This window comes from Saccopteryx bilineata, chromosome 5, assembly GCF_036850765.1.
Source record: "Saccopteryx bilineata isolate mSacBil1 chromosome 5, mSacBil1_pri_phased_curated, whole genome shotgun sequence".
NCBI lineage: Eukaryota > Metazoa > Chordata > Mammalia > Chiroptera > Emballonuridae > Saccopteryx > Saccopteryx bilineata.
The window spans coordinates 2999915-3014791 of NC_089494.1; the positions used below are offsets into that span (position 1 = coordinate 2999915).

At 57.5% G+C, this 14877-nt stretch overlaps 1 protein-coding gene across 40 annotated transcripts in view; it reads right to left on the reverse strand.

Annotated features, from left to right (window-relative positions):
- The window catches only part of LRRFIP1 (LRR binding FLII interacting protein 1), a 152919-nt gene extending 138264 nt beyond the window's left edge, over positions 1-14655 (reverse strand). For all 40 annotated transcript variants that reach the window (XM_066232733.1, XM_066232729.1, XM_066232727.1 and 37 more), the window contains exon 1: positions 14503-14655. In XM_066232733.1, the coding sequence (XP_066088830.1) occupies positions 14503-14598 (96 nt within the window). In that variant the 5' untranslated portion in view covers positions 14599-14655. The remainder of the gene's footprint in view (positions 1-14502) is intronic.
- Between the last annotated feature and the right edge of the window lie 222 nt (positions 14656-14877).

A 14877-nucleotide genomic window follows, 5' to 3' on the forward strand; every position in this document is an offset into this window, starting at 1 on the left:
TTTCCCCAAAGCTGGTTTGAGCAACTCAAGCTGCTACTTCAGAGACACCGTTGGGAACTGCCTTCCTTGTCTGAGGGGCTAGAAGCACCCTCTAGGTGACAGGCTGGCCTGGTCCCACCCCAGGAGGGACCACAGGTCCCGACTGCAGGTTTGCTGTGCAGTCGATGTCTGCAGAATGCAACAGACGGCACACAGTCAAAGAAGGTCATTTACCGCAAAACCCAAAGGAACTGGAGAAGGTGCGGTCCAGGAACGCCCTTCTGTGAGTGACAGGACCCGATAGCTGCAAAGAACAGAAGCGGCTCTCCTGTGAGGGCTGGGGTCTCACACCACCCATTTGCCTGCTGCACCGCGCAGCCCGCACACAGGTTCAGCCTGTGGGGAGTCCGAGGCCTGAGATGTCAGTGAAGACCAGAGAAGGCGGGAGACAGGCAGGCGGGGGAGAGGGGGCCCCAGCGGGCCGGGTGAGCGCTCACCGGGAAGGCCAGACCTCAGCAGTGAGCATATGCCACATCCCAAGTCCCATCACAGGTGTCTTCACTCTACAGGAAGGTGAGGAATCGAAGCTCTGAGACAGGGAAGGACCCATGTCCCCGATCCTGCTAGTGGCAGAGCTGGCCCGCGTATACAACAGGTGGGCAGAAGTGGGCTTACGGTTGGTCACATGGAAAAAGACAAGCAGGTTGCAGTGATTACGTAGCTCTCCTGACTCAAAAGAAAGTCACAATGGCACGGGCAAGCCTGCTTCTGCGCACCCTGCAGGCCTCTTGGAGAAAGGAGTCATTTCCGTGAACACCCCGAGGACCTAAGGGGGGCAGCATACAGGCATCCGGGATCACACCTGGGCATCCAGGACGAGGCCCGGCCGGCGCTCCTGAGGGCCAGGGGGGTCCCTTCCTGAAATAACTCAGAACTGTTAAGTGCTGCATACAACAAGGTCTGCACAGAATTAGCCCTGACTACACAGTATCTGGTGTAGATCACACGCTACATTTCCCACCTGTTACACTTTCTATATTCAATCAGAGTCAGAGGCGCTCCTCCCAGCGCACCCTGGGCTCAAGTGCAATCTATCAGCCGCCACGTCCTGCTTGGAGAACGCGGACACACGGGGTTAGGAGAGGGAAAAAAATGAATGCATTAAAATTGTGACACTGCTCACCAACTCCCCAAAATCCAAGCCAAAAAGATGTATTAAAACCAAATGGAGGGCAAAAGCTGAATTTTCAGTGAATGAGAAGGATGCCACGTGGATGGGCTTTCTTTCCCACACTGCACACAGAGACGGAAGCCACAGGTTGGAACCCTCAAGGGACAGTGGCAGGACGCAGGGCACTGATGTGGCTAATAGTCACTTGTCTCATCCCTGCAGCCTGGCTGGGGGGCCGGGGACCAGAGAGGGAACGGAGGCCCCTGTGGAGCGGGGGTGGGGGTGGGGGTAAGCCCGCTGATGACACTTCGAGGCTGCTTTTCAGGTTCTGTCACCAGGAGCAGGAAGAGTAGACAGAAGCCACTTTCCACAGCACATGCATCCTGCAGAGGCAGGAGCAGCCGGCCTGCCATCGCGCAGGCCGGGGCTCTGAGGGCTATTTTAAGAAGCGCAGCTGTGAAAGGCAAAAGCAACATGCCTCTTCTAGTGCACTGTTAATCCCACGGAAATGTGCTGTCCCTGGTCTCTCTGTGGTCCAACACCCAGGCCCCTCTGATCCAGGTGGGGACTTCTTTGGTTGGGGGGTGGGGGTCTGGAGTATTAATGGGGTCTTCCCTGTGCCTCCTCCAGCAGCACACCTGGGCTTTCCAGTGAGCAGGTGATACTAGCAGGTGAGTTAGGGGCACACTCTGGCACTTAGTGAGTTGTGGGTGACTCCCTGCCCTTTGGGGGTTCCCATGGACAGAAGCTTCAGTCCCTGTCCCCTCTCCCCAGGCGACTCTCCTCGCGGCCGGTGCCACCCTCAGCGTTACAGGGGGGGGTTGGGGGGGGGAGGGATGGCGGGGCACAGGTGGAGGCCCCGAGTTTAGCGTCCAGGCAGCACCTGACGACACTGTCCCCTCCCCAGGTTCCTGCCCACTCCTTGCTGTGAAGGCTGCAGGGATCGGGCAGAGCCCCTGAGCAGTGTGGGGACGTGACCCCTGCTGGCTCAGAAGGCCAACCCTGTGCTGCCCGGCCCAGGGCGGGGCTGGCTCTCAGCAGTCCGCGCGGCCACAGGGACTCCGCGGTTGACCTGCTATTCCTGGGGCACACCTGTGCGGCCAGCCGGCGCCTATCCCTGGAGAGAAAGACACATGTGTCGCAACAGCGCTCCCGGCCCCGCTGAGTCAGGCCTGACACTGACCCGCTGGCCGCAAGTCCACTCGGGATCACCAGGAAAAGGGTGCCTTCGCCGGGCAGAAGGAAGCCACTCGGCCCCGCAGGATGTCCCTCAGAAGACCACCTCTCACCAGCCTGCACCTTCCTATCAGCCGATCCTCCCGAGGGGCAGCGAGTGAGAAGTCCCCGCTGTGCTCGCCACTCAGGGGCCGGTCCATCAGGAGCAGGTTTTCCCCTCCCACCCGCCATCCACTCGGGCACAATAGTAACTTCCAGAACACAGCAAAGTGTAATCCGGCGGGCAGCTGACGCCCTGACTTCCCGAGAGCACAGCTTCCCCTCACCCCCCTCACCAGAAGTCCGCCCCCCACTCCGCACGTGGAGTGCGCGCCGCCCACGCACTTCCAGGAGCTTCCCGCGGAGAGGGTCCAGGCCGGGGAACGTGTTTGGGCCAGTCCGTGCTTTCGGCCCGCGCGGAGGACAGCCACAGCCCCGGCAGGCGCTGAGGGTCAGGAGGCAGCTTGTGCAGATGAGGCCCGTGGTGCAAACCCCACACGGTGACGCACACGCAGACCAGGGGTCCTCCATGGGCCACTTGTCCCCCGGGGTATGTGTCCCTGTCTGGAGACGTGTTTGGTTGCTCCCCATGGAGAGAATCCGGGGACGCTGCTAGATACACTGCCATGGACAGGCAGCCCTCCCCTCCGGTCAGAGGAGCGACCCTGACCGAGAACCCGAGAGACGGAGCGTTGGGAGACCGCGCAGCTACCAGGCCACCGCGGTCCTGGTGGCCACTTCACTCTGGAGCGGGCTCCGGGCCGGGGTTACAAACAGGCAGGTCATGGAGTCGCTCTGGAGAGGCTCGATGGGCCCAGAGGGAAACAGGACGGCGCCTGGTGGAGGGGCCTGTTAGGACCTCCAGCAAGTCAGCCGCTTGGCGCTGCGTTGGCGCTGGGCTGGCGCTGGGCTGGCCTCTGATGACAAGGCAGCTCGCAAGATCGGGCGCAGTCTTAGACGCAAGACCAAGAAGCCAACATTCCGTTGGAAACAGAGGGTCCTCTCCCCAGGGCTCAGTGCCAGGTAAGAGCCCGTCCACAGGTGCCGACAGCAAAGGCACGCATGCGTGCTACACAGCGGCAGCCCTTGGGGCTCTACCCCGAGTTCATTGACCTGGAGGCAAGTGTCTGGTCTTTCCTGTCCTTATCTCACAGCTTTCCTCCAGACTTCCTTCCTTCTTTCCTAACTTCCTCTCTTCCTTCCTCCCTCCCTCCCTCTCTTCTCCTTCTTTCTCTTTTCTTTTTTTCTTCCTTCCTTCCTTCCTTCCTTCCTTCCTTCCTCTCTCTCTTTCTCTCTTTCTCTCTCTTTCTTTCTTTCTTTCTTTCTTTCTTTCTTTCTTTCTTTCTTTCTTTCTTTTTTCCCTCCCTCCCTCCCTGCATATGCTACCTTCTTTTGAAAAAATCAGTTGACTTCAGCTGTCTCTCTTTTCTCTTCTCTGAGCCCTCATCGGATGATGAGGTGTCACCTCCGTCTCCGGCGCACATCCTGACCCCGCACTGCAGCCTCCCTCCAGAGATCACAGCCACCAGAAGCAGAGCCTGCACCCAGGTGGCACCTGCCAGCTTCCAGGCAGCCTGCTCTGCGCTCCTGGTCTGTGACCCCCATCCCCTGCCCAAGGGACAGTCCTGTCTTACAGACAAAGGAGAGCAGATTCGAAGGTGTTAACACGACTGTGGTCACCCGAGTTGAAAAGGCTAAGTTTTTTTCACAAACTACATGGGTTCCCGTGCTGGTCAGCTCTGATGGCCACACCTGTACCACCATGTCACCCCTCTCCTGTGCCCGGCCCAGAGTGACAGTTCTGCGTTACAGGCTGTGCCTCTGTTACAACATATCCAACAAAGAATGGATCATTGCTCTGAAGCTGTGCTCTCTTCCATGCTGTGGCCATTTACAGGTAAACGAAGTGGAATGAAGTGAAATTTAAAATGCAGTTCCCCAGCTGCCCTAGCCCCGTTTCAGGTGCTAGACCAACTGACCGGCCGCACTCAGGGCTAGTGGCCACCCCAACACCAGGCGTAGGGACGGCGTTTCTGTCCCCTCAGGAAGTCCGACCATCCCGGCTGCGGGTGGCTTTAAAAGTATCCGGGCGATTCAACGCAGCCTCTCAGCACGTTCAAGAGGGTGTCACTCCAGGTGTTCAGTCAACATGAAATTCCGTCTCTGAGGGTCGACCTGGGGGGTCCGCACACCCGCGGGACGCCGTAAAAGAAGGTGGAGAGAAAACTAACAAAGCGAGGCCAAGGGCAGAGAGACGGACGCGCCCACGTGATGGAGGTGAGGGAAGCATGACAAACGCACGAACTCTCCCGGGATCTTCACGTGTGAGTTTTCCCCGTTACTCCCGCAAGCCAAGATGTGCTGGAGACAGCGTGAGGTGACCCGCTCCGGGGCCCCGCCCAGTTCTGGCTCCTGCTCCCCCGCCGAGCCCGGCCTCCGCCCACTGCCAGGGCTGTATCCCATTCTGCGGACCTGAACTCTCCTGGCAGCACCTATCTGCTTTATGGAAAGCCTGTCTCGGTTCTCAGAGAGTTTACAAGCAAATAAGTGAATCACCCTTGACCGCCCAAAGCCACGAAAGGCTTGTTTTTACAGCTCCCTCCGTTCACACACTGAATCTGACGTCGTAACTCCACTCTCAGTAGAAAAGTATCAAGATGACCCTTGATTGTGCTGCTCAGACGTTGGAGAGGGACTCTGCTTCCCTGGGCGGGGGCTCCGATGAAGCCTCAGCTCTCTCCTGCATCCCTACCACCCCTTTACTCAGGCACAACACTCTCTATCCATCGGCACCGAGTTAGGGGAGTTCGGCTCGTGAGCACTGAGCAGCGTTCCCTTCCGCACTGGCACAGGGGTCAAGGGCGCTGGTCTTGAAGACGGGGACCCAGGTTCAGATCCAAGCCGCGTGCCCCTGCCCCAAGCAACAACGTTAACAGCCCGGTGCCAACGCTTCAGCTGAGCCACCGCAACCCCGCTGGTGGCCTTGGTCATGATCTCACGGCACCTCCCCTACTCCGGGACTTTGCTCAAATCATTCTTCTCAGAGATTTCCAGTGCCGCCTTCTCACATCTGAACGGAGGGCCAAGCGCCACCACACCCTGGAGACAGGCTCCAGGCTGGAAGGCAGAGACCCAAATGGACAATGGACGAAAAGGGACAGACTCTAGCGTAACACAAAGGAGCGGGAAGGAAAAAATCAAAAGGAAAAGAAAAAGACCGTTCTCAGAATGAGGCACTGCATTAAGGAACCGGGAAAGAATGCTGTAGAACAAGGAAGAAAGGATGACAACAATAAACCTAGGAGGAAAGTTCAGGACGGAGGAGTTCGGTGGACGGAGTGGCGGATAAAGCCAAGCAATCTCCCATCAAGTGTCAGCAGGAGACAAGCGCGTGTGAATGAGGGTGAAAAGGAAGTTATTCTCAACAAGTGGCATTTCTGAAAAAGAAAGAAAGAAAGAAAAATAGTAGGGAGGGGGAAACGGGGAAAATTTCCCATAATGTTAGACGACATGTTTCCAGATCAGATGAACCCGATACATATTTTAAAAAACAGCAACAACAACAAAAATAACAAAGCCAGCCTGACCTGTGGTGACGCTGAGGTCGCTGGTGCAAAAACCCAGGCTTCCCTGGTCAAGGCACACAGGGGAGTTGATGCTTCCTGCTCCTCCCCCCTTTCTTCTCTCTCTCTCTCTCTCTCTCTCTCTCTCTCTCTCCTCTCTCTCTAAAAATGAATAAAATATAAAATTTTAAAAAAAGCCAACAAAACCAAAAAACAAAACAAAACAAAACCCAGATCATGGAGGATCAAGAGAAGATCCTAAAAACGTCCAGAGCCAAAAAGCACCGTTTACACAAGGTGCAAAAACTATACAAAGCAGCAAAAATTTCAGAGCAGCTCCGGAAGCTAGAATAAAATGGAAACAGTGCCTTAAAATTAAGATAGAAAATGCTAGTTTTAAATTTCGATTTTCTGATGTTTATTAGTTTATTTCATTGAGTAGGTAACACAGTCACATGCCTCAACCATCAAGGGTGTGAAAAGTTACACCTGAGAAATCTACCCCCCCCCCCACTCCTTTCCTGTGCTCTGCTGAAGGTTATGCCAACGCAGGCAATCCGGGAGAGCATGCCGGCTTCACTTTCCACACGTGGCGTTCTTCGGTTAACAGTGCACGCCTGAAACCACTTCAAAGACGACCCAGACATCTTCGTTACTTTTTGGAAAACTGTTTTTAACCCAGAACTCTATATGCAGCCAAACAGTCCATCACCTGGGCGGGGAGGAGAAGACATTTTCAGATATGCAACCATTTAGGGAAGGCATTCTCTCTCAGAAGGATGCATTCCAGCAAAAAACGAGATCGTCATCCAAGGAAGGAGACAAAGTAAGAATCCAGCAACCAAACATCCAATGAGAGCGAGAGAGAGCGGGTGGTAGAGGGAATCTTCGGAACAGCGCGCAGGGAATGAAGGTGCAGCCAGCCGGCATAGAGGAGGGTCCAGAGGACAGAGGGAACAGGGCTGGGAGGGAACAACATGGAGCTGATAGACAATTTGATGGGTTTAAAAAGACAGACAATTGTATTGTCAGCAGTTCCACGGAAAATTTGTGAAGAATTAGATACGACAGGTATGCAGATAGAAGAGCTCGGTGCCTGAGAAGGCAGAAATTCATGCAAAGAAAGATGTCAGGGTGTGACACCTGGCTCTGCAGTTAACGCGATGGTGTTATGTCATTGTTGCCACAGCATGTATGGTGTGTCAGTTGTCACGTTAAGGTTCATTCACAAGCATCTCATTTTCTATCATGAGCACCCGGTGAGAAGCGTACTCCTAAATTTTCCCATCTTACTCATGGGTGAGGGGGGGACTGAAGCACAAAACTGGTTGCGTAACTTGTTCTAGGTCGTGAAACAAGTAGCAGAGTCAGGATTTGAACCCAGGATATTTGACTCGAGCACCCACAGTCCACCAGCTTAGTGTTCTTCTGCCTGTGACTGGTTTTTTATTACCTAAACTTAACAGTGTAACTATGGTGTGAAGATGAGAAAGAAAAGAGGGGAGAAGGTCTGAGCTAACCCCATGAATACCACGTCCTCACCCCACACACCAGGAAGCCAGCAGGCAGTGTCTGAAACTCAAAAATCAAACCCTGGCTGGTTGGCTTAGCGGTAGAGTATCAGCCTGGCGTGTGGAAGTCCCAGGTTCGATTCCCAGCCAGGGCACACAGGAGAAGCGCCCATCTGCTTCTCCACCCTTCCTCCTCTCCTTCCTCTCTGTCTCTCTCTTCCCCTCTCGCAGCCAAGGCTCCATTGGAGCAAAGTTGGCCTGGGCACTGAGGATGGCTCTATGGCCTCTGCCTCAGGCGCTAGAATGGCTCTGGTTGCAACAGAGCAATGCCCCAGAGGGTGGGTGTGCCGGGTGGATCCTTGTTGGGCACATGCGGGAGTCTGTCTCTCTGCCTTCCTGCTTCTCACTTCAAAAAAATACAAAGAGGCCCTGGCCGGTTGGCTCAGCGGTAGAACGTCGGCCTGGCGTGCGGGGGACCCGGGTTCGATTCCCGGCCAGGGCACATAGGAGAAGCGCCCATTTGCTTCTCCACCCCCCCTCCTTCCTCTCTGTCTCTCTCTTCCCCTCCCGCAGCCAAGGCTCCATTGGAGCAAAGATGGCCCGGGTGCTGGGGATAGCTCCTTGGCCTCTGCCCCAGGTGCTAGAGTGGCTCTGGTCACGGCAGAGTGATGCCTGGAGGGGCAGAGCATCGCCCCCTAGTGGGCAGAGCTTCGCCCCTGGTGGGTGTGCCGGGTGGATCCTGGTCGGGCGCATGCAGGAGTCTGTCTGTCTCTCCCCGTTTCCAGCTTCAGAAAAAATACAAAAAAAAAAAAAAAAACACAAAGAAAAAGAAATCTATACGTAGTTCTCATGTCTATTATCTGTCGATGTGAGACCATCACCAGGTCAGGCAGGGTCTCTGGCAAGGTCCGTCACAAACGTGGCATTCACCGAGTGATAGGATAATCCACTGGGGAATTTTAATCAGAGAAGTGACATGATCTGACAGATTTTAAAAGGCTCACCTTGCAGCTGTGGGGAGAATGTGGGACAAGGGTAGAAACACTGACTAATTAGGTGGAAGTCTGTCGCAACAAGAGGAGAGAAGGAAGAGACAGCGAGAGACGGAGCGGGCAGGGCAGAGTCTGGAACTCTCCCATGGACCGTTGTGCCCGATGGCTCAGAGGTCAGTTGGGGACAACAGTCCCAGAGATGGGAAGCATGTCGGCTTGACTGCAGGGCACTGCTTAGAATAGGGCCGTGGATGGAGCCAAAAAAACCTGACCCAGGAAGTGGCCTGCGTGAGGAGCCGGAACCTCTCGGTTCTGGGATGACCTTGGGAGGCTATCTCTCTAAGTCAAACAGAGATATTCTCAACTCCTCTGATGGGACTCAGACCATTACAGGAGGGAGGCTTCCGGGGGGTTCCTGGCACCTTGTTGGCCATAGAAGCAGCCTCCGCTCCCATCGCCCTGGGTCCGATCCCGTACCCTGACCTGACTCATGGGGGACAGGCTCAATGACAGTCCAGGTCCCCTCATTTTCACACCACTGTGGGACCTCTTCCTGTCATCCGCGTACAAGTCACAGCCCTAACCACAAATCCAGTGAATCACCAAAGGTTCACCCAGGAAAGGGTCAGGGGACAGCTGGCTCTCCGACAGAAATAGCCATGAGTGGGCCCCAGCCATCAGCGACCAGCCAGACTGCTCACAGCTGAGTTTCTGAGTCCACCTCCGACCAGGCCATCTTGTCGGGACTTGCAGAAACAGCCAAAGGTCACGGGTGCAGTGTCTGCAGTGCCTCCAACAGCCTAGCTGGGTGGTGATCAAGTTTTGCCTGGAACGCCTGCCCTGCACGTCCCTGATGCGCGTGGGTGATGCGTGGAGGCGCGTGCGTCTGCCCGAGGAAGGTGAGCTGGGGACCCGGAGTCCCCGGGCGGCGTGCCAGGATGCAGGGCAGGCCGTGCTCCCCGTGAGCGGTGTCTGTGTGGGCCAGCGTCCCATCCACCTCTCTCCACTGCCCCCCAGTCACAACCTGCTGGCAACACTGAATGACACAGTCTACTTGGCATCCAGTAGGTTTTCACTCGCTGGCTGGCTTCGGAGAAGACACTCGCCAGGGAAAACGGCACAAGAACTGTGGTTCAAAGGCAGTGAAATGGCTGCAGCAACCAGACTGCTCTCGGGTCAACGCTGGCCCGTGCCACCTCTCCCGGGGGCAGGGACCACAGCAGGAGGCCGGGGGTGTGTCCTGCCAGCGGAGATCAGCCAGGATCTCAGGGGACTGCGCTGCTGAGGGCCAGAGAAAGGCAGGCTGGGGCCCCCCACAGGGTCAGCCTTCCGGGGGGTGTTCTGAAGGGAGCGTGCACACAGCCCCCAGCGTGGTCCTCGAATGGTCCCCAAGGGGAAGAGGAGACAGGGTCTCCCTATCGGTGCTCCATGAGGGACACGGGGGACTCAGGGTTAGAATGTCCTGTATTTCTGGGACTCCCCAGAACGAGGCATGGGGGCTGTCCTAAGTTGGGGTACCGAGGCACGGACTCAGAAGGGGGATGCCAGCAGAGGGAGTGAGGGGAGCAGCAGGGCCGGGGGTGGGGTGGGCCGGAGGGGTGGCAACCTCAGCTGGGTTTGTCCCTTCCTGCTCTCCCAGTCCCCTGGGGGGGCTCTGGAGCCTCCATGGACCCAGAGCTGTCTCCACTTGGAGGGCCTGTCTGGGCCCTCACTTCCCCAGTCAGTAGCTACAGGCTCCCCAGGGCTGGGGCATCGTGCCCTCCCCCACCAAGTGGCTCCCAGGGGGCCCTGCCACTGTCTCTGGTGAAGGAGGTGGCTGTGGACCCTGCCAGCCAGCACTCACAGGTCCAGGAGTCAACCCGTGCCCACAGGGGGTCTGGGCGGCCAGCACCCGCTCCCCTGCTGGGGTCACGTGCTCAGAGAACACCAGGGGTGGCAGCCGTCACGGGGGCCACTGCACTGCGGGTGCGGGAGGAGAAGGGAGCACGCCTTGTGTGGCCACAGAGGGGTGAGCAGCTCCCGCCACAACGGGGCGTGGCTACCTCGCACGTGCGTGCCGGGAGAGGCGTCCCCCCTTCGGAGGGATCACCGCGCCCTGCCCGGGGTCGTCAGAGCCCGATCGCTTTCCTCCGAGGCCGGGCGGCAGGCGCTGAGGGAGAGAGCTGGGGTGCTCCCAGGACGCATTAGCAGAATGTGAGCTGGGCTGGGAGAGAGAACCCGCACCTGCTCTGTAATCCCCTCCGCGGGCTGTGAGAAACAGCGCTCCAGCTCCACGGGGCGGCTCTCAGCGCGCGGCCTTCCGCGACCTTCGTCCGACAACGTCAGGTCCGCAGGCCACGCAGACGGACAGTGGGAAGCACGCTGCTCCCGCGAACGCGTCTAGAGTCACTGAAAACGGCAACTCCCGTTTGGTACAGACGTGCCCTCGCTAAAGCACAAAGTCATCGCAGAAATAGAGTGTACCGCTTGTAGGGAGCTGGTCTCCGCTGCCAACCCTGGCTCCAGTGTCCCTGCCCAGTGACCTTCCCTGCCCGGATTCTCCCCTTAGCGCCCAGCACACATTCCTGGATGGCAGGCCCGCGCCTACCCCCACCCTCACCTCCACCCCCACCCGCCACTTTCTTCAGAGCTCCCTAGTTTTCATTTGGGTCCCACACCTCCCCAAGTGCTTGGGGGTGGTCAACTCCCCCAGTCCCAGGATGGGCTTGAGTGGTCACAGTGTAGGACCAGCCCCACCCCTGGCCACAGGGACCGGTGTGGGCTGCTGAGTGAACCCTCCTGGGCACAGGGCTCCATCAGGAGCAGCCCAGGAGAGACGGCAGGAAGCTGCTCCCAGTGCTCAGGACAAGCAGGGGTGCTCACCAGCGGCACCCCGGGAACATGGCAGTCAGTCTGCCAGAAGCGAGCCACCCGGCGGAGGAGGCCACTCACAGAGGACAGCCCAGCAGAGCCAGCGGCAGGGGCTGAGTGGACAGAGACGGCAGCCTTGCGGGGAACCCACACTCCAGCCAATGTGGAGGCCAGTCTGCCTTAGGGTTTCTGGTCCTTCAAGAGCACCGTGCTTTTTGCTCCATAAGATGCACCTGACCGTAAGCCACACCTAGGTTTTTAAGGAGGAAAATAAGAAAAAAAATATTCTGAACCAAATGGTGTGTTAAAATATTTAATAAAATACCGTATTTTTCACTCCACAAGACACACAGGCATTTGCCCCTCCACTTTTGGGGGGGAAAAGTGTGTCTTATGGAGCGAAAAAATACAGTAACTCACAATGCCACTTCCTCCAGGATGCCACCTCTGATCGCCTTTCCTAGTCCCGTCTGGTGAGTGGTAACTCTCATTTCCAACCCCCCAGAACACAGAGCCCTTTCTGACCCAGCTCCCCGAGGACAGACCCTCCCGAGGTCCACCCCTGCCTCCCTGTGTCCCCAGGACAGGGATGTGGGTAGCACGACAGGCAGTCTCTGAATCACCAAGCGAATAAGAAAGTACTGAACTCAAGACCGTTCTGTTAATTTTTACAAGGACTTGATGGTGTGTGTTTGCCATTTGAATAGTGATTCTAACGTTCACCGTTGGGAAATACAATCCAATTTGCTGTAAAGCATAAAATAGCGCATCTGCTCCCTCCAACTAGCCGTGGCAACGCCCGGATCTGTGCTTGGTTTGACCATGCATTGGGGTGGCTCTCTATTTACCTGCTTACTTGCTTCACGTATGTAAAGGGGTCCTCGGGTTACAACACAGTTCCATTCCTACGACAGTGACGTAATCTGGATTTTGGTGTAAGTCGAAACACACCCTAGCCTAAGCCACTTACCTATCCTGACACAGTTGTCAAATCATAACCTAGAACATAAAAACACAACTAAGCCACAGAAAAAGAAAAAGGACATAAATACACGACACCGTCCCCTGTATTGTGTGTTCTTCCACCAGGCACAACCAAACTAGTTTGCCCACATAGTCCGTATGTACGATGCTAACGACCAGAGGCTGAGACACTCACGTCTCAGCTTTTTCAAGTTTTTACGGCAGCAAGCATCCTAAACCCGAAGCGTTGTATGTTGAGACTGTTGTAACCCGAGGACCCCCTGTGCTCACTTTCTTTAATCTTGACCGTCAAGGGGGGGCACTTCATTGTCCCCCTTTAGAAACGGGGAAATGGATGTTGAGGGACTGGGAACCTCACTTCCCTGGGAAGGCTCCGCCCACGGAGCTGTGTACAGTTTCAAAGCACAGGCCTGTTCCCAAGTCTGACTGTGTCACCTCCAACTGCATCACCCCGGCTGGGGGCAGGGGAGGGGGTGGGACCCCTTGTTCTTCCTGACACAGGACCCAGAGGGTATCAACCCAGGGAGTAGCAACCCAAGGCTTTTCCAGTCAATCTACTTTTTATAAAAACCAGCAGGTACCAGGAAGACTTTGGGAACTCTCATTAGTCTCGTCCCTTTGTCCCAAAACCACGGATGGGAAGACGAGGCCATGACCCTCGGCCACCTCGGGCCTCCGGGAAAACATGTGTTGATCAAACATATACCCAGATGTCTGCCTTTGAAGGGGGGGATTACATTCCAGCGACCGCGCTTAGCAAATGGCTATATTTAGCCAACTGTACTTTAAATGCCTTGTACTTGAAAAAAAAAAATTCACACACCTACCGGACACTGAGGAGCAGCTACGCTGTGCCTGGCTTGGTGTTGAGCTCTGGGGATACAAAGTAAGACGCTGCCTGGAGAGGTGTTACCTTTCTACAGGGGGCCAGACAGGTGGAAATAACTCTAAGTCCATGTGACCGTCACAGCAAGTGTGGAAGAAACAGCTGAGTACCCATGGGGACAGGCAGGCTCTGCCTGGGCGGCAATGGGAGGTCTCAGAGGGGACCAAGTCTGCCCTGGGCTTGAAGGGACGCATAGGAGTTTGCCTGGAGGGCCCTTTCCCTTCTCACGCAGAGAAAACACAAAAGCCTGTAGTCACGCAATATTCAACAACTACCTACGGACCTGGACCACAGGGTGTCCCACAAAGCAAAATTTAAAGTAAAAACACCTAAGGACTGGTCACAGAGTAGAGGCCACAAACAGCTGCCGGGTGCAACCCGACACCGCAGCCCCAGCTGCCCCAGCCCAGCTGCCACAGCCGCGGGAAGTTTTTCGTTGTGAGAACAATGCTCTGTGGACTGACCCCCCGTGGCGCGCCCACATGCCCCGGGAGAGGACGCTGCCGAGGGTCGTGCTGCATCTGCGTGTGTCTTCTTTACAGGTGATGTGTGCACGCGCACGGACACACACACACACACACACACACACGGTGCACAACTCAAAAGGTATGAAAGGGCGTACCAGCAAACTCAAGCTTCCTTGCCCACCCGAGGCCCCAGGCACGGCTGTCTTTCCCCGGGGAGCTGCTGCTACCCAGCGGCTGGGCGTCTTTTCGGAAGTAACGGTTCGTCCAACCTCCAGATCGGATCCTTGTCGGACACGAGGCACGTGCACAGCAGTGCACGCGGAGCTCCCTTTCATCCGTTGCCGGAAAGTGCGGCGCCCACCTCATTAGGATAAACTCAGCCCAGGAAACTTTGATACAAACCGCAGGGCGACCTGGGCCCGTTTCCAGCCTGGGCCCAGAAGCAAGAGTCACCGTGACCCCAAGTCCATGCGCATGCTGCACCGTGTGTGACAATTCACTGACAGGCACCGGGCTGTTTCGGCAGGACCATGTGGCCTCCGGGGACGTCCATGGGCCTCCAGGGTCAGGCCTACAGCACCCCCACGATGCGGCACCACAAAGCGGGGCGCTTGTTCCCCACGCTCCGGCCCGGGGCCACCTCGCGCCTGGGGCGGCGCCCCACCTCTGCGCGCTGAAGGGGCAGCACCCTAAGAGAGCCGGAGGCGGGGAGGGGTCAGTGTCGCAGGCCCGTCCCCGATCCAGAGGACGCGCGCCCAGCCTGCCGAGACCCCCCGGACACCTCCCGCGCCCCAGCCCGGCGAATGCACCGACAGACCACGGCGTGACAGCTGCGCGCGCCCCCGCCCGCGCCGCCGCCCCCGCATAGCGGGCCGCCGGCTCACCTCGCGTGCGATCTGGTTCAGCGCCTCGTCCTCCGCGGTCAGCCGCTCCCGGTTGGGGAGCCGCTTGCGCCCCGCGCCCTGGGTGCCCATGTCCATCGGCCGCGCCGCCGCCGCTGCTGCCGCGGGGCCCGCCGCTCGCGCCCCTCCGGCCGGTCCGCCCCGCCCCTCCCTCCGCCGCGGCGTCATGGCGTCAGCGGGCGCGGGCCGGGGACGCGGGGACGCGGGGGACGGGGACACGGCGGGCGGGACGGGGACCGTGAGCATGGAGACGCCGGGGGGTTGGGGTCGCTGGGGGTCGGGGCGCAGGGACGCCGGTGAGGATGGGGGCGAGGGACAGTCGGGGTTCAGAGGCGCCGGCGTGCGAGGCTTCTAAGT